Source organism: Episyrphus balteatus, chromosome 2 (assembly GCF_945859705.1).
Source record: "Episyrphus balteatus chromosome 2, idEpiBalt1.1, whole genome shotgun sequence".
In the NCBI taxonomy this organism is placed as follows: domain Eukaryota; kingdom Metazoa; phylum Arthropoda; class Insecta; order Diptera; family Syrphidae; genus Episyrphus; species Episyrphus balteatus.
Window position 1 is genome coordinate 12629112 of NC_079135.1, and position 22357 is coordinate 12651468.

At 32.6% G+C, this 22357-nt stretch overlaps 1 protein-coding gene across 1 annotated transcript in view; it reads right to left on the reverse strand.

Moving 5' to 3' along the window:
- Positions 1–3747: 3747 nt before the first annotated feature.
- The window catches only part of LOC129912101 (bifunctional heparan sulfate N-deacetylase/N-sulfotransferase), a 50504-nt gene continuing 31894 nt past the window's right edge, over positions 3748–22357 (reverse strand). Inside the window, exons 3-5 of the mRNA XM_055990212.1 lie at positions 13488–15336; positions 13072–13424; positions 3748–4315 (exon numbers count right to left, since the gene is read on the reverse strand). Of these exons, the coding sequence (XP_055846187.1) occupies positions 4213–4315; positions 13072–13424; positions 13488–15336 (2305 nt within the window). The 3' untranslated portion in view covers positions 3748–4212. The remainder of the gene's footprint in view (positions 4316–13071; positions 13425–13487; positions 15337–22357) is intronic.

A 22357-nucleotide genomic window follows, 5' to 3' on the forward strand; every position in this document is an offset into this window, starting at 1 on the left:
TGTTGTTGATAATTTGCCGGGGTGAGCTTTTTTTTATTGGAAGTGGGAACTGTCAAATGGGAGAAAACTTGAAAGCTTATTGGAATTTAAATGGAAAAAGATGGTAGAACGGAACCTTAAGTTAAGGCATACGCTGCACTGAAAAAATTGAAAAAGCGCTGAAGTTTTTAAGGGTATACACCTACTGCCTACTTTTACTAGATTTTTGAATTATTGTTTTTAAAAATTTTAGTAATGTCGCCTTATCAGGAGTCGATTTTGGCTCTACATTCCTTCAAGGGCAATCGAATTTTTTTCTTTTTTAATAGTTAAACTACGCTCTACTTTTTTTTGACTATCTGAAACACAAAATATTAGGTGTGTTTTTTTGTTTATCTATATAGATTTTGTGCAAAAAAACGACATCGAGATTTTTGAAATCAAAACAATTTACGTGTTAAAAACAACAAAAACTTTATCTGTATAGATTTTTGAAAAATCCAGATAATTATCCAGATTTTACTTTCTCTCGATAAAAACAGTAGTGCCAAGGTACTTTATTTGTTGTGTTCATACAAAAATATCTGAAAATATTAACAAAAAAAAAAAAGCGGAGAAAACGAGGTTTGAAAAAAACTCTCATAGAAAAAAATAATCAAAAATTTGTTTGACATGGTTGTATTGAAATGTTAATAGGTGTGTTTTTTTGTTTATCTATATAGATTTTGTGCAAAAAAACGACATCGGGATTTTTGAAATCCATGCAAACATTTGGCACCACTGTACATATACTTTGGCAGCTGTCTGTCAAAAATGTTGCTTTTGTTTTTTTTTTTATTTTAACTCCGAAGTGTGAAGGCCATTACATCCATGTTGGATGCAAACAAAAATTTTCATATGGCCATGGCATCCATGTTGGATTCAAAAAAATTGTTTTTTCAAAAAAAACCAAAAATTATCTGTATATTCTTAGCTACATTTTAAGACCATGACCATTAACATTAGTTGCGTCGTTCTTGTGTTATAAGCGTTTGAAGGTAGCCATATTGAATTTTTTTTCGATTTTTTAAAAATCAAATGTGAAAACTTTTTTATTTTTATTTCTAATTTTTCGAAAAAACTTTGGTAATTTTATATACATATCTGTTCAACAATCTTATCAGGATCCATTTAAGACTTTTATCTGAAAAGTGCATTGCGTATATCTCGAGATATTAACATTTCAATACAACCATGTCAAACAAATTTTTGATTATTTTTTTCTATGAGAGTTTTTTTCAAACCTCGTTTTCTCCGCTTTTTTTTTTTGTTAATATTTTCAGATATTTTTGTATGAACACAACAAATAAAGTACCTTGGCACTACTGTTTTTATCGAGAGAAAGTAAAATCTGGATAATTATCTGGATTTTTCAAAAATCTATACAGATAAAGTTTTTGTTGTTTTTAACACGTAAATTGTTTTGATTTCAAAAATCTCGATGTCGTTTTTTTGCACAAAATCTATATAGATAAACAAAAAAACACAGCTAATATAATTTGTTATCAAATCATGAGTTGGTAATTTTAACGATATCTTTCTTTTTTATATAGAATTTAGTGTCATCATCTTCATTTATTCAGACAGACATATGTTTTCTAAATAAATGTTAATAACAATAAATTTTCTTCCTCGTTCACTAAAAGAATTTTTTTTTTCAATAAAGTAAAATTCCGTTTATTTTTATTAATTTGTTTTTTATAAATTTTATGGTTTTCTTTCCACTTATTGTGAATGCAAAACAAAATTGATTGTGAACAGTTTACAATAACATACTGAATTAATTTCGGTTGTTGTCTTAACTTCTCATTTCCAAAAGCACAAACTTTTTTTTATTTTATGACAGAACCATTTCTCTTAGGTTTTAATACAAACTATATCCAAAGCTTTCGTTGAATATTAATTTATTTAACGTAAATTTATTTTAATGGCTCCTGCTCCTCTTCCGGTTGTTACTATTTTTAAAATGTTTCACTGACGCGACGTTAGGTAAGATACTAGATGTTAAGTCACAAAATATTGCATTTGTTTTGGTTTCTTGATGGAATTTGTTTAGATTTAAAAATACGAACTTAAGAAGTCCTCAAGTAAATGCTTGGCCTTGTGTCGCTAGTCAGATTTTAAAGCTCTTTTACTTTTATTATGGATGCTCCATAGTTTCAAATTGTTGCGAAGTATTTACATTTAACAACTCAATCTTACTGAAAGAAATAGGGTGAAGTACTTACCAGTACGTTTTTGTTGTTGGACTATGGATTCTGTGTTAGATTTTTAATGACTGGATTAGGAAATCTCACGGCTATTAACGCATACAAACTATACCGAAGCTGTTTAATTGTGATTTTTTTTCAAAATGTTTTTAATTTTTCTTTTTTTTTTTTTAATTAATTGTATCCGATGCACTTATTTACAGTCACGGTTAAGCAAATTCTGAAACATAAAAAAAAAAAAAAACAATTATAGTTTCCATTTTTTTAATTGAGTCTGTTTATTGTCTGTAAGGGGATTTTTTTCCAGATTTTTTTTTCCTTATTTTTTGCCTCTTTGTTACTGTCATCTCATTTAAACATTATCTTTGTTCCTATTACACTTACTAAATCTAAAATATTTTTTTGCATTGCATTTTTTTTTTGTTTGTTTTAATCATTTAGCTTTACATCAATTTATTTTTTTCTAAGCAATAACATTTTTTTCTTAATAGATTTTAAATTGTATTTTTTCTGCTAAGCAATAAAATAATAAATCATTTTTCTTCATATTGTATCTCTACAGCAAGCGAATAAAAATAACATTCATTTGAAAATTTGTATAATATAAAAATTGATTTTGGTAAATAAGTTTCAACAAAAAACAATATTTTAATAAATTGATTTAGGAAAAAAGGGTGCACGGAGGAAAGATTTGATGAATGGGAAAAAATTTGTTATTGGATTTGAAAATATTTTTTATTTATTTTGTTTGAGGAAGAAGAAAGAGGTGCTTGGTTCTTGATATTTAGTTTCTTATAAATTTTTTTCGTTTATACAAATTTGAGATACACAGAGATAACTTTGAAAGAGTTTTGTGATAAACATACAATTGAAATAATAATAATTAAAGGTATCCAAAAAACTTACACAGACATAAAGCATGACAAATAAAATAATAATTCTAACCATTTTTTGTTTATCATTTGTTTTATATACATTTCTATCACTACACTTATCGTTTATATTTGTTTTGTGAGTTGTTTTTTTTTTTTTAATTTTTTTTCGTTCATAATTTTAATTAAATTAAAAATGTTAACTTAAGTATTAAGGTAGCTTTAGTTTTAGACATTATTAAAAATTTACAGAATTTATGTACTAAATGAAAATTATTTAAAAATAATAAGAAATACCTTAAACCAAATTTTATTAATTTAATTTAATTAAAAGTGGTATAATGTATACCACGCTGAGTGTAATAACAGGGTGTCTCAAACTAAATCTTCGTTTTTAAATTTTTTTATTGCTCTATACAGATTGATATTTTTCTTTAAAACAAAAACTTGTTGATAAAAAAATAAAAGCCTTCATTTTTATATGAAATAAGTTTAATCTACAAGCCAGGCAAGATTCGTATTTGCTACTAGTTGATCCATCTTGGGTTAATTCTTCGAATTTAATTTATCATTTCTTTGTTGCATTCTTGCAAAAAAAGAAGATTTTTGTTTACAAGGTTTTTTTTTGTTTATATAATTTGTTCTTATTTTTATAAATTAAAAGTCTATTTCATTTGTTTTAGCTGTGGGGAGAGCGCGGGCGGTTTTTTTTTTTATTTAGTTTTCATTTTCTTCTAATCTAGTGACAGTTGTATTTTTTTTTCTTTTGTTAACTAATTTACATATAGATTCAATTGTATATTATATAAGTTTATATATATTTTTAAAAGTCAAATGTTAACCTAAAGTTTTTTAATTATGTTTATATAATTATTGACTTAATGTGTGTGTGTATGTATTTTTTAGCTGCTTTCATTTTTTATTACATTTTTTGTTTGTATTTTATTTTTTTATATAGAATCTACAATCAACGGCAGCTGCTGGTGATGGTGGTGTAGAATCTTTTTTGGATGTTTTCTTAATTTACGATGTTGACGTCGTTTTCGTTTGTTAACGTAACGATCGTGGTGATTATTATTATTATTATGGCTAGAACGCCGTTTTGCGTGCTATCACGATACTGTTGATAGATCATCTTTGAGCCATTGTGGAATTGGTCGAGAGCCAAGTTTTTTTAGAAGCTTAACTAAGGCCGTATTGTGACTGAGGTAATATCTGAAAATAAAAAATGAAATTAGAGGAGTTTAATTTAAAGAAGTTTAATTTGCTGTTTTTGATGAAGTGAAGAAATCAGACACCCCCACAGGACACATACATAATTTCATCAACAAACATAGCGACATGGCGATAAGGAGTTATTGTAATATGGCTACATAGCGGCAAGGCAACAAGGTGACATAGCGACAAGGCGACATGGCGACAAGGCGACATGATGACATGGCGACAAGGCGACATAGCGACATGGCGACAATACGACAAGGTGATATGGCGGCAAGGTGACATGGCGATATGGCAACATAGCGATATGGCGACATGACGTCATTGCGACATAATTTCCCCAGTCTGCTGAACTTTCAACATTAATCGTATATTTGTGGGTTTAGTGCGTCTAATCGTGATGCGGAGCGAGCATAGTTCTTGCTTTATTAATGTTACGTTGAAAAATGAGAACAATTGTAATTCATCATCACAAGACTTTCCCTTTGCATAAAATAGGGAAGCTTCATCTCCTAATCCATGATGTAAAGGATTCATTCTGAAATTTAAAATAGGTTTGTTGGCTATTAACCCTCTACTGCATACGAAGCCAAATATGGTTTTGTCTGTTTGTATGCACTTTTCTTTCCTCTGTCACAAAAAAATGGTAAAGATTAAATACAATCCTCTTCTTTGTGTTTCTGAGAACCCATAGATATAGTTTTTTCGTGTGTCCGACACAAAATAAAGGTGTATTTTATGATCACAGGTGAGTCGATCAGCCGTGTGCATTGAAATCCAAAGTGTAGAATATATTCATACTTTAAGTGTTAATTACTGCGTTTGTTTGGAAAGTAAAGTGGAATTAAAAATTTGTTTTTGATCGATTGTCTAATTGTGTATGCTATGAACCAATTTTTGTTGAAAAAAAATTATTGGCCTGGTCTTGGGAGGGCAAAAAGTACGGAAGCCATATTTGGCTTCGTATGCATTAAGGGGTTGTAAATCTACACAATTTTTAAAATTTTTTTGTTGGAAAATTTTGTTTCTTTACATTGTTATATATCTTGGAAGCTATGTTTTGCTTCAGAAATGGAGCCGCTTCGCCTTTAGAGACATTTTTCTCGTGTTAACCCCATTTCCAGCGGCGTAACCACAAAAATGTTAGGGGGAGGGGGGCTCACCTATAATATTTTTCAATCATTTTATTACTTTTAAGTTCTTGTAAGCTCTGGGAGTGGGTGAAAATGTTGGAGCAAGACTAACTTCGACAGTGGAAAGAATGTGAACCATAAGAAATATTTAAAACGGACAAAAACAAATTGCTTTTTTCGGTTCCATGTCTTAAAATGAGCCAAATTTGAATTAATTCTTAACCTTTTGTAATGCAATGTATTTATTTTACTTTATTTTGTTTTTAAATGATAAATATTTATCTTTTGATATTTTTAATTGTATTTTTTACATAATCTGAATAAATAAAATTAGTACAATTTCTTACCCCTTAATGCATACGAAGCCAAATTTGGCTTATAAACAAATTTTGTAAACAAATTTTTTTAATGAAAACCGTTTTGAAACAACCCAAAGAACCCATGTAAAGCATTTTTTAATTTTTTCGTCCGCTAATATTAATTCATGCAGTAGAGGGTTAAAACTGAAAACATTCCTTTCTCAAAATAGAATTGCTTTAGCTTGTGATTTATTCTTAGAATAATGATTCCCCTCTATATAACAATTTCCTTTTCAAAGAAAATCCCCTCTTTATATATCAAAGAAACTTTTAAAACAAAGTTAATAATTTCCCTAGTTTGTGGTTTTTCTTTATCAGGAAACAAATAAAAATAACAATAAAATAAAAATAAAATAAAAAAAAAAAAAAAACATCATCTGAATGAGGTAGGTAGGTAAAACTGAGAAAAAAAAAACAAAAAAACATATTTTCAATAGTGCATCCTCAAGACCCACTTTTTGCGCAATGCAATACCTACTCTCTCTCTTTATAAACCCCATTGTGCTCTAATTACTTTTATCAACCATTGTGGGTAAATATTTCATTTTTTAAGTGAATGCATTTTCAGTGCAGGAAAATAATATTCTCTATACCATCATCATCATCAGCTCTGTAGCCAGCAAGCAAGCAAGGAATTGTCACCGTTGTCGTTCTAGAGTTCTCTGATGGTGGTTGTCCTGGTCCTCGTACTACCTTCAACTACTACAACAGCTGTCATATTCACCCCTCTTTTTTCGAAATCTGCAAAAGGCTTTTTTTAGTCCTTGCCCTCCCCCTCCTTTTCTCAATTTATTTGTTGCTCTGACTGATTGTGTGTATGTGAGTGTGGCTTATGTGCAATAGCACTTTCCTACCACAATACAACACAAAGTAAAAAAGAGAGAGAGAGCCAGGTTTAAAGGACCCTATTTCTCTATAAATAAATAAAAATATGTAGAGATTTAAAGCTAACCCTCTATTTTATTTCTATAGGTTTCTTTTTTGTAGGTTTTTTTTTCTTTTTCTTATGGTTCGGTCATGATGAGCATAATGGTGTTTGTATTCATTTTTTTCCTGCTGAATGCAGATTTTATTTCAAGACCAAGAGGGTGGTTTTTTTTCCAACAAATTCCTAGGAAACAAAAAAAACTTCATAGGAACACTTCACAGTATGGCTTATTTTTAAATGCAATTTACCCTTTTCTTGATAAACAAATGTCAAGCATCTTTAAAAATGTTTAATAAAGTCAGAGATTGGCATCTCAACTATTTCAATCACTCATTTATTAAGAAAAACCTCTAAAAATTGCCTACAGGACTCTAAATGCTAGCAAAGTCCCCAAACTTAAGTAAAAATTTGACAAAATATATATTTTAATTTTTTTTTAAGCAAGTTGTCTGAGTGCTTTTGTGTCCTTTTTTCCTTCCTTCTCTTCAATAGAAGTAACGTGAGTGGTGAGTAAATTGTTGTTGAAACTATCTTCTTTAAGGTCAATTTAAAAATGCATTTGCTTCCTTTTTATTTTTGTTACAAACTTTTGTTAAAAACCATGCATACCCTACAGCAAATCCTTAAAATAGTTAAAACGAAAACAAGAAAAATATAAATAGAAAAAAAAACATAGTGTGCAAGTAAAAACACGGCACGCTCCTTATCCTTTTTCATCGTCCTGCGGCTGTTTGTGCTACAAATGAAAATATTTCAAAACCACTTTTTTGTGTTCTCAAAAAACGCTGAACTCGCAAACGTATAATCGTACAGTGTACACCAACATCCAAAAAGCATACGTAGAATTTTCCTTAAAATAGGAAAAAAGGACGAATATCCTCCAAAAATAATGTAAAAAAAATCTATGTGTATCTATCTTTATAGAAACTTGATTTTATACAGGTCAAATCCGCCGCCATATAGAAACAGAGCAAAAACTTAAACCACAAAAGCCAAAGAAAATGGGAGGACATGAATGCAAGTTATTTATGGTAAATGGGCGTGTGTATTAGTTCTCTTTTGTGGGGTAGGTAAAGGACATTGAGGAGTTAGAGGAAAATTTGCGAAATAATTTTCGGCGGCGGCTTAAGGTTTTTTGGTGTATTTCTTTTTTTTTTTTTTGGTTTATTTCACGGTGTTAGCTTTTCCATGAAAACTATAAATTAATTCTTATGGGTTTATTTTTTTTTTCTGTAGTTTTTGTTTTTTTTATATGGTGAAAATAATATTCAACGAGTTGAAGTGTAGGAATAAGCGCGCTAGGCCATAACAAATCACTTAAATGGTTCTAAAAACTTTTGTGCGCCTCTCATGATATATACGCGTTGGAGTTGGGATTGTTAAGCGCAAAAAAGCTGCACATTTGCTGCTGTGTTTATAGTTAGTATTGCTGGCGTAGGCAATTTTTTTTTTCTGTACATGTTCTTTGCAATTAATAATGGACTCTTACTATTTATTATTCGTACGATGTAGACGGTTTTTTGTAAAATTTATTGTTAGTGCAGATGAAGAGCGAATAATGTAGGTAGACTTTATTAATTGTAATTTAAATTGTTTTTGTTTCGTTTTTGGTTTTTTTATATAAGGGTGGTACTTAAGCGTACAAATTTGATTTATAGTACTAGTATCTGAGTTTTTTTTTGTCATAAAATGTATATTTTCAATTTTTCAGTTAGATAACTAGTACAGGAAAGATAGACTTTTTCGTGGAACGAAATATAGGACGGCTGAATTTTTCAAATCTGAAAGAGGTATATTAGAAAAGCTTAAGTCCTTGTTTTCGGGACGCCACCCCCCTGGCGAGATCCGCAATTATGTAAAATGCGAATCGCTCTATATCTCCAAAACTATTTGTCCTAGAGAAATGGTTATTAGACTAAAGTTCTTGGAAATATAATTTTCTTTTTCTTTGTAATACATTTTTATTCTGAGCGGGCAATAATTTTGAGGTTATGTTGTTTTAATTTATTTTTTTCTCGGTTTTTTAATATTTAAACATTCCCGGTATTAGTTAGATAATATTTTAAACAGTTAAAGTTATAGACCATCAAATGTCCAGTAATTTGATATATTTTTGAAAGTCATGCTAAAAAATTATGTTTCTATTTCTATCATAGAGACTGAGAAAAATTAAAAAAACCGAAAAAATAAAAAATAAAACAACATAACCTCAAAAGTGTTGTCCTTGCTGAAAAACAGTGAATGCACAAGAAAAGATACAACTTTGGTTAAGTAACTTATTCGGTCAAGCCAATAGTTTAATAGATATAGACCAATTGGCGTCCCGAAAACCAGGACTTAAGCTTTTCTAATACCTTTATTTCAGATTTAAAAAAATAAGCCTCTCTATATTTCGTTTCACAAAAGGCCTTTTTTATTTCCTAACTTTCCTGTACTTAGACTACAGTTTTATGATCAATAACTTTCGACTCATACATCGCATGACTTTCAAAAATATAACAAATTATTGGAAATTTGATGGTCTATAACTTTAACTATTTAAAAAATTATGTAACTATTACCGGGAATGATAAAAATTAAAAAAAAAACGAATAATAATATATTAAAAGAAAAAGACAATTCAATTTCCAAGAACTTTGGTCTAATAATCACTTCTCTAGGACAAATAGTTTTGGAGATATAGAGCGATTCGCGTTTTCCAAAATGGCGGATTTCCCCAGGGGGTGGCGCCCCGAAAACCAGGACTTAAGCTTTTCCTTCCACAATATGCCTGTTTTTTACTAACTTTCCTGTACTAAACATTACGGCTTAATTTCTTGTCTAAACAAATAAGCAAAATTAGAAAGAGGAAAGTGATTCCTCGAATTAAAAGTTATATGGTTTTATCACGACACCATAGCAGGTTTTAGGAAAAACTTCCTTGGCTTCAGAATTTTGACACTTTTGCGGCAAAATTTTTCACTTCTCACTTTGAAATTAAGAGTTCAATATTTTTCAAATAATAAATTTGAACATTTTAAAAATTATTCAAAGTACCAATACAAGCCTGTAAATATTCATTAATCAAAGGGTTCACTATGGCGTATGCGTAACATTTTTTTAAATTTTAAATTATTTATAGTATTTTTTCAATGTGGTACAATTTTCTCAATCCAAATGACTACCGTATAAAAATTCGATTTTATGTTTTTTTTTAAGTTAAAACAACACAATTTCATTTGGAAATTGCCCCAAAGACAAGGACGAGAATAATTTTTAGGAATGGCTAATTAACAAAAAAAAAAACTGAAATATCCGGGAAAATTTACGCTTGGGAAAAAATAAAAATAATGTATTCCTCAAATGATTGTTTTTGATGATTTTTATTTATTTTTTTCCAAAAGTCGGTAATTTAAAAAAAAACCCTAACCCGTATGGGTTAAAAAATTGTCTCTAGTCTCTATAGCTTTTAAAAAAATCAAAGTTTTGTGAATAGTAGCATTTTTTCAAAAATTTCATAAATCAATAGTAGGAGGTACATGACTTGTTTTTCAAAAACAATTCATTCAATTTCTTGATATTAAACTTAAATACAGGAATAAACTTCTAGATTTTTAAAAATGAATGTATATTTTAATATTGTAAGTGCTGCCATTTTATTAAAATATTTTTATTATGTTTAACGATGGAAAACTGTCCCTAATTCTTATACCAATTTTTTCCTTAAATAACTTAGGTAATATTTTGATATATTTTTATTTATGAAACTTAAACAAAATTTTGAGGAAATTTTTGTTTTAAAAATCGTTACAGAAGTTTTTAACAAAAAAATCGTTTTTTTTTTATAAAAATTTTCAATTTTTTTTTTTATAAAATTGGTATGACGTGATAGGCACACGGGTGCGAATATGGCTTCTACTTTTTCATGTCGCTAGAACTTTTTTATGTCTCATATTTTATAGAGAAAACTTATATGAATTTGATGTAGAATTTTTCGAGGAATTCGAATATTGTTTTCACAATTAAAAAAAAATGTATTTACACCATTATAAAGAGACTTTTTTGCACCCACTTTTATGAAAAAATGTAATTTTTTATTTTTGTCGTGCCAAATTCGCACCCGTGTGCCGACAGAGGGTTAATTTTGACATTAAAGTTAGTATCACGTTTTTGTAGAAAAATTTTAATTGCAATTGCTTTAATCGTAGGTACAGAAAGAAAAATAAAAACAATATTTTTTAAAATATTTATTCAAAGTAGGTAGAACATTTATAAATTAATGACTCAGCATTTTGTCCGACAAGCAGATTTTTTTCTTATAAATAATTTTTCTAAAGAGTTCCGGAACATCGAATTTTAAAATACAGAATTACGGATCTACACGCATTTCGAAAACAAAATTTTGGATTTACAGAATTTTAAAGACAGAAATCTCAATTTGCAGAATTTTAAAATACCGAATAAAAATTTAAGAAACCTAATTTTGCCCCCTACAGAATTACAGATTTTTTTTCTCTGGAAAAAGTTCTATGAAAAAAAAATTGTTGACTTTTTTACCACTTATTTATTTAAAGCGGAACTAATTCTCAAGGGACACTTGTTTTCTTTTTTACTACATTTGATTTGAGAATTTGATTATCCTTGACATTTGCTTGATTTATGTCTCGAGTTTTCACAATTGGCGTAAAGTGAAAGCAATTTATTTATTAGAAAAGTTTTAAAGCTTTATTTAATTTTTTTCTAAGAAAGAGAATAGTGGTGAAAAAATATTTCCACAGAATCCGACTCCCAAGAGATTTCCCTTTGGTTCCATAAAGTCTAAATTTTAAGATGACGCGGTTTTATAACCCCCACTTTTCACTCTACCTCCGACAAAACCGCCATTTCTGATGGTTTTCAGAAACTGAAATCACAAAATCTCGTGCTATCAAATAACCACCAGAATATTCATTTCCAGTAGGTACCTTTATTGTCCTACATCAATGTTCGGTTCCGCTTTGTGGCGGCCGAGGCAGTGGATGCCATTGTTTTGCTATTTTTTGTTGACTGACAGCTTAATTATTTAGCAGTTGGTTTTGGTTTTTCTTCAAAATCTCTCCTCAAACACCATTTGTAATGATTTTTTTGTTCTTGTTTTGTTTTAGTGAAATTAAGTTGCAAAACTTAAATCGTGAAAAAAGTCTTTTCCTCCCTCCTTGGAGGAAGGTTTATTTTATAAATTAAATCTTACATCTCCGTGAAAATATATATAAATCAATTTAAAAAGAAAATTGACTTTAAAACTTTGTTGTCCTCATTTCCTAAGCTGTCTCTGGCCTAAAAATGTCCTTCTTTCTTGAAATTGAACCTTCAAACGCTTAACTACCGCATCTCGCACGACGACGATGACGATGACAACAACAACAACGGACAAAGAAGAAGGACACCTAACCAACAATCCACCACCAAACGAACGACACGCTAACACCATACACACAAATACACACACTCACAACTTTATAATTACATTTCTACAGTAAAAACCTCTACTATAATATGAGAGACCCAAAACCGAACCAAACTCTGAAGCTATTTGTGATGCGATGCGATTCGACTACTATACGATGCCGAGGGACGCAAGGGACCAAGTTTTCTTCCTCTTCTTCGGCTCGTAAATAATGAGTTTACTAAAATGGATTTATGGTTTCAATGAAAACCCTACTTTCCTGAGTCGTCTTTGGTTTGGCAGATTTAAAAGGACTCAGAGAGAGAGAGAAAAAGGGGAGAGAGGGGGTATTGAGGTGGCATTTATAGGGGAGCAAAATTTCACACTTATTGGTTAAGAAAGAGGAAAGCCGAGCGTGCAAACATTTATTACTCAGTGATTTATGTGAACCGAATGGGACGGTTTCCAGTATCAACGCAGGCTGGCTTTTGAAAAATTGAGACGTTCCTCACACACAAATACACTTATCGACTTGTGATGTGGGACGAAACAGTACGGGATGGAATTTAAACGACATCGTCATTGTTGACTCAGACAAGAGATATCTAATGTGGAATATTTATTAAACCGTAATGAACTTATACTCTCATCAAAGAGTCCTGTGTGTTGAATTTTAAGGCTTCACAATGGAAACCCAATCAAATGGTTCTATAACCCAAGTCCCCAAGCCACAAAACTCCCACCTTTTAGAGATCCTTAGATAACTTTTGTTGTTTATCCATGGAATTTGTATAGAAGCTTCCCACAACCGGAAGCAATATCCATAAACCAATTCGACACATACGCACTCAATTTTCAAAAAATCCTTCTACACACACATATACAGACATATCCAAACATTCAGACTTATATGTTTGTTGGAGTTATACCTTTGCAGGAGTTTTGCACTTCGCTCATCCATCGATGGATATTGCCGTCCCTTTGATTTCCCCAGACATTTATTCCTCTTCTCGCCAATTGCCTGACAGAAGAATCCTTTCTTCAGATCATAGCGCAAGTGATTCGAATAATCGAATGGTGGTTGAATTTTCAGGAATCGTTGGAGTTCATTCATCACATCGATTGGATTCAGGCGCAATTGTTCACCATCGATTATATGCACCTGCTGCGGTTGATAATAGGCCAGCCAGCGTTCCAAGTGCTGTGCATATTTACCCGGATTCAGACAACGATTTCGTAGGTCTTTAAGGGCTTTTGGTGCTGAATCACTTGCTGTAATTACCTATAGAAAGAGAAAAAAATCGTTAAAATGATTTGATGCATGAAATTGATTCACATGACTTACCTGATAGAAGCTAAAATTATTGGCAATCAAGTCTCCATGAGCTCGAGTATGTTGATACCAAGAATACGCCCTTTTAGCCGGTGATATCAGTATAGTGACTATCTTGGCATGCGGCAGCAAAGCATGTGCACGTTTAGGGACAACATCTCCATCAAAGTATGTCGCTGACTTTTCAAACATATACTTTGTCGTGGTATTGGCTTCAATCGGAAAGAACTCCATATACCAGTCCAGTCCCTTATAATAATTATTCCCATTGAAGAATTGAATCTCTTCAAAGGTATCAGGACTCGGCACATTGCTAGCTATTGCCGTGTGCATACTTAGGAATGTATATAAAGCGGTGGTACCGGTCTTCTGTGGACCAATGACTAGAAATTTTGGCAAAGAATCACAACTCTTGTTCTTCGACCAGATTTTGATATGGCGTGGATCGTCACATGGATTACCCCACACTGGATCCGCTTCTTCCGGATGCAGGTGGAAGTACATTTCGGCAAGTTGGACTGGTGGAGCTGAACTCAACTTTAAATTTGTCCAACAACGAAGGAACTTTATAACTGATTCGAAGGTATACAAGGCCAAACGATCTGAACCGTAATTGGACATGTGTGTCATGAAGATGTTGATGGGATTATAGACGATTGTCTGGAAGAGTTCACCACCTTGGATGGACTCGTCTAGTTTATCCCTACCGCCTGGATATCGATCAATGTACATGGTGTGAGTGAAGAGACCGCAGGTTTGTCGTGGCAGGACCATTATGTTTCGGTGGATGAATCCACGACGGAGGCGGGCTGGTCTCAAATGAGGATATTCCTCAGTCGAGGTGACTTTTATATTCCAGACTTTCTTCCATGCTTCATAGAGAACTTCATGGGCTGGATAAACGCCTGAATGATGTGGCGATATAGAATAGCCCGAATCAGTTGGTATATGATGTTCTTTGGCAAAGGCATAGTTTAGAAGCATTTCATTAACCAACATTGTGATGTTGTCATACAAATGCGGCTGCTGATGCTTCCACATATGCGAAAACCAATTAAACTCCTTGACGTTATGCAACAAGAAATCATCGCCCAAATTTTCCTCTCTAGTCCCATGGTGATAGTATTTCCCTGAAAATCCCAGATTGAACTTAAATCCAGGAACTAAAGCGGCTATATGCTGTTGGGTGGCTATCAAAGCCCGAACATCGTCCGGCCGCAAACGGGTACCCTTCTCACCCACAAATATGTCGTCTATATCGACCAGGATCATTCTATTCAAACTTAAACTAAGCTGCCCGTGGCTCAGGTACGAAAGAGCATCCAAGAACAACAACCGATGCAACCAGAATCGCAAACTGCTGCCAAAGAGCACCCGCTGTATGCCGTCCAGGTGGCCGTGGTCCTGCAGCACAGTGCTAAGTGGGAGTTGCACCTGGCCTCCATCCGAGGGATAATCTTGGTTATTGCGTTGAGCCCACTCAATCGGCTCGTAGGTGGAATGATTATGTTGGAATACGGCCCAATCGTCACCGGGCAATGCGCCCCATGCTGTGTCGCCGGCACGTGTCAGTCGGAGGACTGGTGACGCTGGATTTAGACTGGCATCTCGCAGTCGTAAGTTTGTGTGTATGTACAGGGGGAAGCCGCGCAGTTGGGCAGCGACTAGGGACTCCTCGCTTGGACTGACAAAGCCAACAATGCCGACCGAATACTCGCGGCAGTATTTGTCCAGCAGCTCACGATTCCATTTATCCATGTGCAGGTATTTGTCCAGGTTCTCGAACACAATGACACCGTAACGTCCTTTGTCGAGGTTGGTTAGCACCGGCAGGCTTTTGCCAGCAACTTCTGTTTTGTACCTGCAAAAAGGGAGAGAGAGAAACATGAATTTTTTGTGTGTTAGCGTTGGGTAGCATTCGTGAGATAGTATAAAGGTAGTGCATCAGTATGGAAAAGGTTGTGCCTTTGGGGGCTTTGTGTGTTGGGACTAAAATTCAGAGGGTTCGTTGGGGTATGTGGAATGTAAATGAAAGTTTTTCCTGTAAATAATCAAAGGAGGGGTGGTTTCGGGGGGGTGTGGAATTCATGGAAAACGATAGTCTTTTGAAGCGGTGGTGGCAGAGGAGTGGGATTGGTAACTGAGCGCGGTTGGCAAACATTTGGATTTTAAACAGCAATAACTATTCAATGGGTTTTTGCGGCATGTGCCGCGAATAATTTAGGCCATGGGATCCTTTGTGAAAGGCAACACTCCTATGCGAATGAATTCCTCGTTTTTTTTTTTTTTTGTTAGCTCTTCCTCCTCCCACTCAGCCTTGCTCTATCTTTATCTCTTTATCTTTCTATTTTCTATGTTTTAAAGGCCGGCGGAAGAGTTTGAAGTTCTTGAAATTGCTATTACTACCCCGATGGGTTAACATGCCATAGTTTTGAGTAAGAAGGTGGATATGGGGGAGGGGAGCGATATGGTCGTTGTCGAATATTGGGAAGTAATTTTGAATTCCGCAATATCCTTGAGAGTGGAAAATGTTGGAGGTCGGTAGCAGCAATGGTTGGTTGGTTGTCATGCGGTTAGATCGATTTTATAAAATTTTTGAAACCACAATATGCATAGTAGCAGGCAGGAGAGTTGCAAAGCACAGCACAGTACTGCTAGAAGTATAGTATTGCACTATCAGCGTGGTTTCAGGAAATTGAAATTAATTGTTCGCTTTGGTTATATGCATCAGGATTTGAGGGAATTAATACGGTGGCGGACGAGAGGGTTTTCTCTGTTTGTGATGTAGCTTTGGTTGCTGCGAATATTTGGTGTAGGTACCTACTACATGGTGCATATGATGACAGAGGGAGGTGGTACTCGAAAGTAAAACGGTAATTCAATTTGCATTGAATCCGAGTATAGACTTAGAGTAAGTTTAATTATTTTTTTTTTTTTGTGTATGTTTGTTTGGGAGAACTCTGAGGTTATGCATTTTGTGTGTTTTCTGTTTTACCAACACACATTTTGGCTTGTATATTGGAATTTAATCTTTTTTCATTATTTGAGCTGATTTGAAAGTCTATTTTGGGGGTTTTCGATTGGAAAATGGTAAACGTTTTTCATACCAATGGAACTGAGTGAAAAATTATCATATTATGGTGAAATACCAAAGAAGCTTATTGCAATTCTATAGGTTTTGTAATTTTTTTGGAAATATAAATTGTACACAACCCCAATGTTTTCAGAGAAATTCATGTACCTAGATTTTTTTAAGAAGCTTTCAAGAATAAGAGATTAGGTAGATCAACTGGTTTCATAAGTCAGCATTTTCGATTATTTATTTTTGATCTAACTTAGAGATTCACATTAAAGCAGTAATTTTAACAATTAATTCAATTTGTTTAATTGAGCAATTAATCAAACTGATTGATTTTTTGACTATTCTTAAAAATAGGGTACAATATGGGATACAGGTAGAACTAAAGGTCCAGTTTGGAATTTGCAACAAATCTAAATTTTAATTTTCTAGTTTCTTCGATTTTATATTTATTTTTCATATAAATACGCATTTTCAAGCAATAGAACGAAAGTGGATTAAGACCGAATTTTGAAATGTTTACTCCTTCAAATTTTACGATTTTTTCTCAGAAATGTATCACGGAGAACTTGAGTATATCAAGGATTTTTCAGGTAGGTTAAAAATTTCTCTGGTACCTATGTATCACGAAGTCCTCGGGTGAGACAATTCGAACTATTGAGTCTTCGGGTAATTTTCACTGATTTCTCCGTAATGTATCACAGAGTTTCTCCTAAAAGTACCTTGGATCTCTATAGAAAATATCACGACAATTCCCTGTAAATATCTATGAGAACATGCTGTTGGTCCGATAAAAAATTTATAGAATTTGTTTTTTGTTTTTTGTTTTTTGTTTTTTTGTTTACAAATACCGTGGCATCTGTAAGCAGCTTGTTATGTTTTTGTATATGATTTGTTGGTTTGTTAAGAAAAAGGATCTATACTATTTCGATATAAACAATACTTGAAAATTATGTTATAAGCTTTAAGAGAAGAGAAATATGGTTTGTACAGCTTTTGTGGGATCTATGTTGGTGTGGTACAGTGTAGCCCCACTGTTACAAGGGTTATATTCACTTGTAATTTTGAAAAATTGAATTTTTGTTTTTTTTTTTTAATAGGTAAATGTATTTTCCCGAAAATTTGACATTGATTAGGCAAATAGTTCCGGATAAATTAGTTTATTTGTAAAGACGTCTTAACTAGTTTAAATGGTTCCTTAAACTTTAAACGCGTTTTTCTCAAAACTGTTTTCATAGTCGTTGAGGAAAATTTTGTCCAAAACGACTGGATTACACGATTTTCTTAGATACTTCGTTCAGGTAAAGATCGAAGAAATACATTTTTTTTCTTGGGAAAGTCCTCATTTTTTTATTTAATCAAAATTTTGACATTTTGGATTGGCGTTCTTTGATTTAGCCGAAACCAGTAAACAGAGAATTCAGTGTGAGCATTCTGTTTTTTTTTTTTTATAGCATATGCGCTGACTAAAGAAAAATACACCTCATTAATGTAATTCAACATTAGTACTTTCCTAAATTTTTTTGTTTGAGTGTCGCAAATATTTTTTAAAATGCAAAGACTGACTTTCTTTCAATTAAAATCTATAACTTATTGGAATCTATCGGTTGTTTGATACAAAATATTTCTTTTAAAAAATTTTGAATTATTTTCTGAAATGTTTAGTATTAAAAACCTTTTCTTAATTTTTTCAAATTTATTTATTTATAAAACGAAAATTAATATGCATTCAAAGAATAACAAATTATGTAGGTAAGTAATCAAATAAGCAGATAATTTTTCAAGAAGATGATTTTACAGAATTCTGCAAAAAATTAAAAAACGGTTTTCCAAACCCTTTTTTAATTTTTTGCAGAATTTTGAAAAACAGAATTTTGAAAAGCAGAATTTTGAAAGCAGAATTTTGACAAAAGAATTTTGACCCCGGCAGAATTTTGACCCTAAGATTTTGTGCATAATTTTTTTTTGTCGAAAACATCCGTTGGTGTGCTTTATTTTGTTGCCAGTATTTTCGCCAGAATTTTGCCATTTATTAACATCATATTTAATTGGTGATTCATCATTTTGTTTATGAACAATTATGCCTTATTTCCGTATCCTTATTGTTCACAAACTTTCATTATAACGTTATATTGTGTGAAAAAATCAAAATCAAAGTGGATTGAAAATTGATCCTTCATATATTTTACGAGACAGCAATTTACACCTAAATTACCAGTAGTGTTTTCTCCCATTAACAAAATCACATTCTCGAGAACGTAATTTAATCTTTAATCTTGATAAAAAATGACACTGGAAACAACAAAAAAAGGACACACAAACTACACAAAGACTATGTTTTTCATCAAAAACATCAAATTATCCTAAATTCAATTTTACAAAATACAAAAATGAAAAAAAAAAAAAAATTGCTTTTTTCTTCGTCCTTTCGGGATGAGACATGAGAATATACAAATACAAAAGTGTACTTGGATGCAACATCCTGTGTGAATATAACAACAAAAAACCCCTTCACGAACTCATAAAAATCTCATTTTGCTTTGGATGTCCTACATAATATACGTTTTGTATACATATATATTTTTATGAATATATACGGGGTCCTAACGAGATTGCTCGATTCACCACCCTTTTTTTTTTGTTCTCCAACTTCGACGACGATGAGACCCAACGACTACCGACAACAACTATACGACGAGGATGATGATGGCGGTGCTATAAATTGTTTCTAAACTTTTTTAAAAACCGATTTAAAGTATGTAACAACAAACACGATGTGTGTTTCCTCGTGTGTAAGTATCGCATCACTGAGCAAAGTACAAAAAGGATAAACAACATGACTTGGGCTTCGGCTTTGGCTGGCGGATGATAGCGCGTTATATAGCATCACTTCGTTCGTTGTGGTGTTTGCTATAGCGTTTGCTAAAGCGTTTGCTGCTGCTCCAAGTTTTTTCCTTCTTCATATTCCGTGATCATCGTCATCATCATCATCATGACCTCTGACATTCAGGATGCGGATGAAATGCATTCAACCATAGGAACAATTTCGAATATTTATGTACTGCTGCTAGGATATGCCTTTGTCACGTCCGGTTCAGTTCGGGCCGCTCTCGAATACGATCCATCGGTCGTCGGTCGTCCTTGTCCGCCAAAGTCTCCATCATCGTCCTCGTCCACACGCCTTCTCACTTTTCGAATCAACATAGACATAGCGGCGCGGCTGAAGCGATACAAAGTGAAAGAGAAAAAAACAAAATGCAAATTAAAATTTTGCTGTTTCACTTTTGCCATTCCTGAATTCTGATCCTGACTCTATATGTTTGACCATTTGTTCATTTGACTCTGACGAATGCCGCCGCTTTGTATCGTTCGGCATTTCGTATATATCCTCAACAAAGTGCATAATAATTATATCCACCTTCTAAAGCTAGCCCACAACAATTCAAACAATTCCAACAACTCCACAGGGAGAAAGAAACTTTTTGACCAGTCAAAACCAGAACACACCATCAGGACCGACCAAAACCAGAGCACAAAAGAATTTCCAATACATTTTGCGCGCAGTGGTGGCGGTATGGCGGCGGTGGCAGCGAACGCGCGATCTGATGGAAATCATTTTCCAGTTGAAATGGCCAGAAAAAGAGACACGAAACCAGGGACCTGCTGTGCGCTGTGACTATGATGTCCATCACAAAGTCCTCTCCCCACACAATGAAATGATGTCCTCTGTATTATTGGTAAAAAACCTTATCCAGCTGATGGTCGTTTGTATTCAATTGTGTCCTATTGTGTGTCATCATTTAACAAAAAAAAAAAAATAATAAAGGAAATACAAAAAAAGAACACAAAATGACAAAACAGGACGACTTTTCAGCAAGAGGATGAGCGACGAGCGATTTTTGGTTGAACACAAAAAGGATTTGACCTTTTGGCCAAATGCACACATAAACTATGAATAGAATTGTGCGGCCGGGTTTTCTCTAATAGAGAGATTCTCAGCTCTGACAGCATTAATTACGGTTAATTGTGTGCGATGAGTTTCGATCCGCTTTTAGCAGCAGGAGCAACATCAGGACCAAGAGGGTGGCAGTCAGGCAAACATAGGATATAACGCGCACAAATGTGCACACAAATTAAGCCAAAGAGTTGGTTTTGACAATTTGCGGTCATTTTGAGGAGATAATCAATTCGCGACAATGCGATGATAATGGAGACAAGTTTGTGTGTTAACAGACACATTTTAGCAAGTCCTCCCAATCCTGCCTCGTTTTGAATAAGTGGGGTTAGGGTTTAGTTTAATCGCACTATGGTCTACAGGTATATACATAGGTACATAAAACTCCTAGTCGCGGCACTCATTATATGAAAATTATGCCATTTAAACGCTTCATTAGTATTATTAATTGCGTTTTGTATGATTTTAAGTGGTAGTGGTCGTAATCGTGGCTAAAAAGGATTTCATAGTTAGATCACGCAGTCGTTTGGGTTAATTTTATTGAAAATTTTCCATTATAATAATATTTTATAGGAAAATATTCCGTTGCCATAGAGGATGATAGAATATGAAAATAAAGAGGTTGCTATTTTTGAGTAATTAAAATGGATGTACGCTTGGGAATATGCAATATAAAGGATTACTGATTGATTTAGGTGTGACTGCAGTGCGGCGATATTTCACACTTTTTATGCTTCACTAGAGAGATATCCACACAACAAAAACAACAAAGAGAGAAAGAACAGTAATTAAAATAGATAATTAATTCCAATGATGACCACGTATAGCTTGCTATAATGATGTATCGGAATGGGAAAGGATACATATTATACATTTGTGGATTTTTAAATAATATTCAAAAGAACAGAACTTTGGTGCAATAATTTAAAATTTAAATTGACAGTGCAATTTGTCATTAAAGTTTGCTGGAAAAAGTAGCAAAACAAATTAATTGAATTTTTTTTTTTTTTTTATTTTGCTGCTGATTTAACAGAAAATATAAATTATTATTTTGTTCAGAAACTTAAACGAACAAAGTAGGTATATTTTTTTTCAACTTTTTTATCAGTAGTTTTGTTGAATCAGATATTTCATTGATTAAGTAAATTTGCATTGTATTGATTTGATTGCGTTTTTAAACAACGTTCTTTGTATTAAAAAAATTTTAAAAATAAAATTATTTTCTCATTTTATAACAAATATGTATTAAAAAATAACTTTCACGTATAAAAGTTCTTAAAAATATATTTGGTGAAAGGGGTTTAGTAAATAAGAATCTAAAAAATTATTTTGAGTGAAAGGGTGTTTTTTTTTTAAAGAAATGATGGAATTCAGTATTAATACAACAAAAATTGGTAAAAATACTTCATTTATCAGAAATCTAAGCAATCTGTAAAAATATTTTAGATGAAAGGGTGTTTTTTTTACGAAATAAGGAAAATTCGTGATACATAAGTCCAATGAAATCATTGGTATAAATGTATAATCCTTACGAAGCTTATGAAAAATGTTGTCTTGCAATGGGAATTACTAATAAAATAAGTATATAATTTTTTTTTTCATGTAAAAAGGTGTTTTTTGAAATGTAGTGAAAAAATTTCGATTTAAAGCAAAACTAAGCAATAATAATGTTACCATATCGTAAGCACAAAGCCAAAACCACGAATCTGCAAAATTGTAGTTTTGAAAAAAAAAAGGGCTTCAACGTTTTGGAAACTTATGCTTTCTTATGGAAACTCGTGCAACGGAAATTGATAGTTTAGGCTGTTAGGCAATAGATTGAGGATTGGGATCGACGCACAGTGGGGC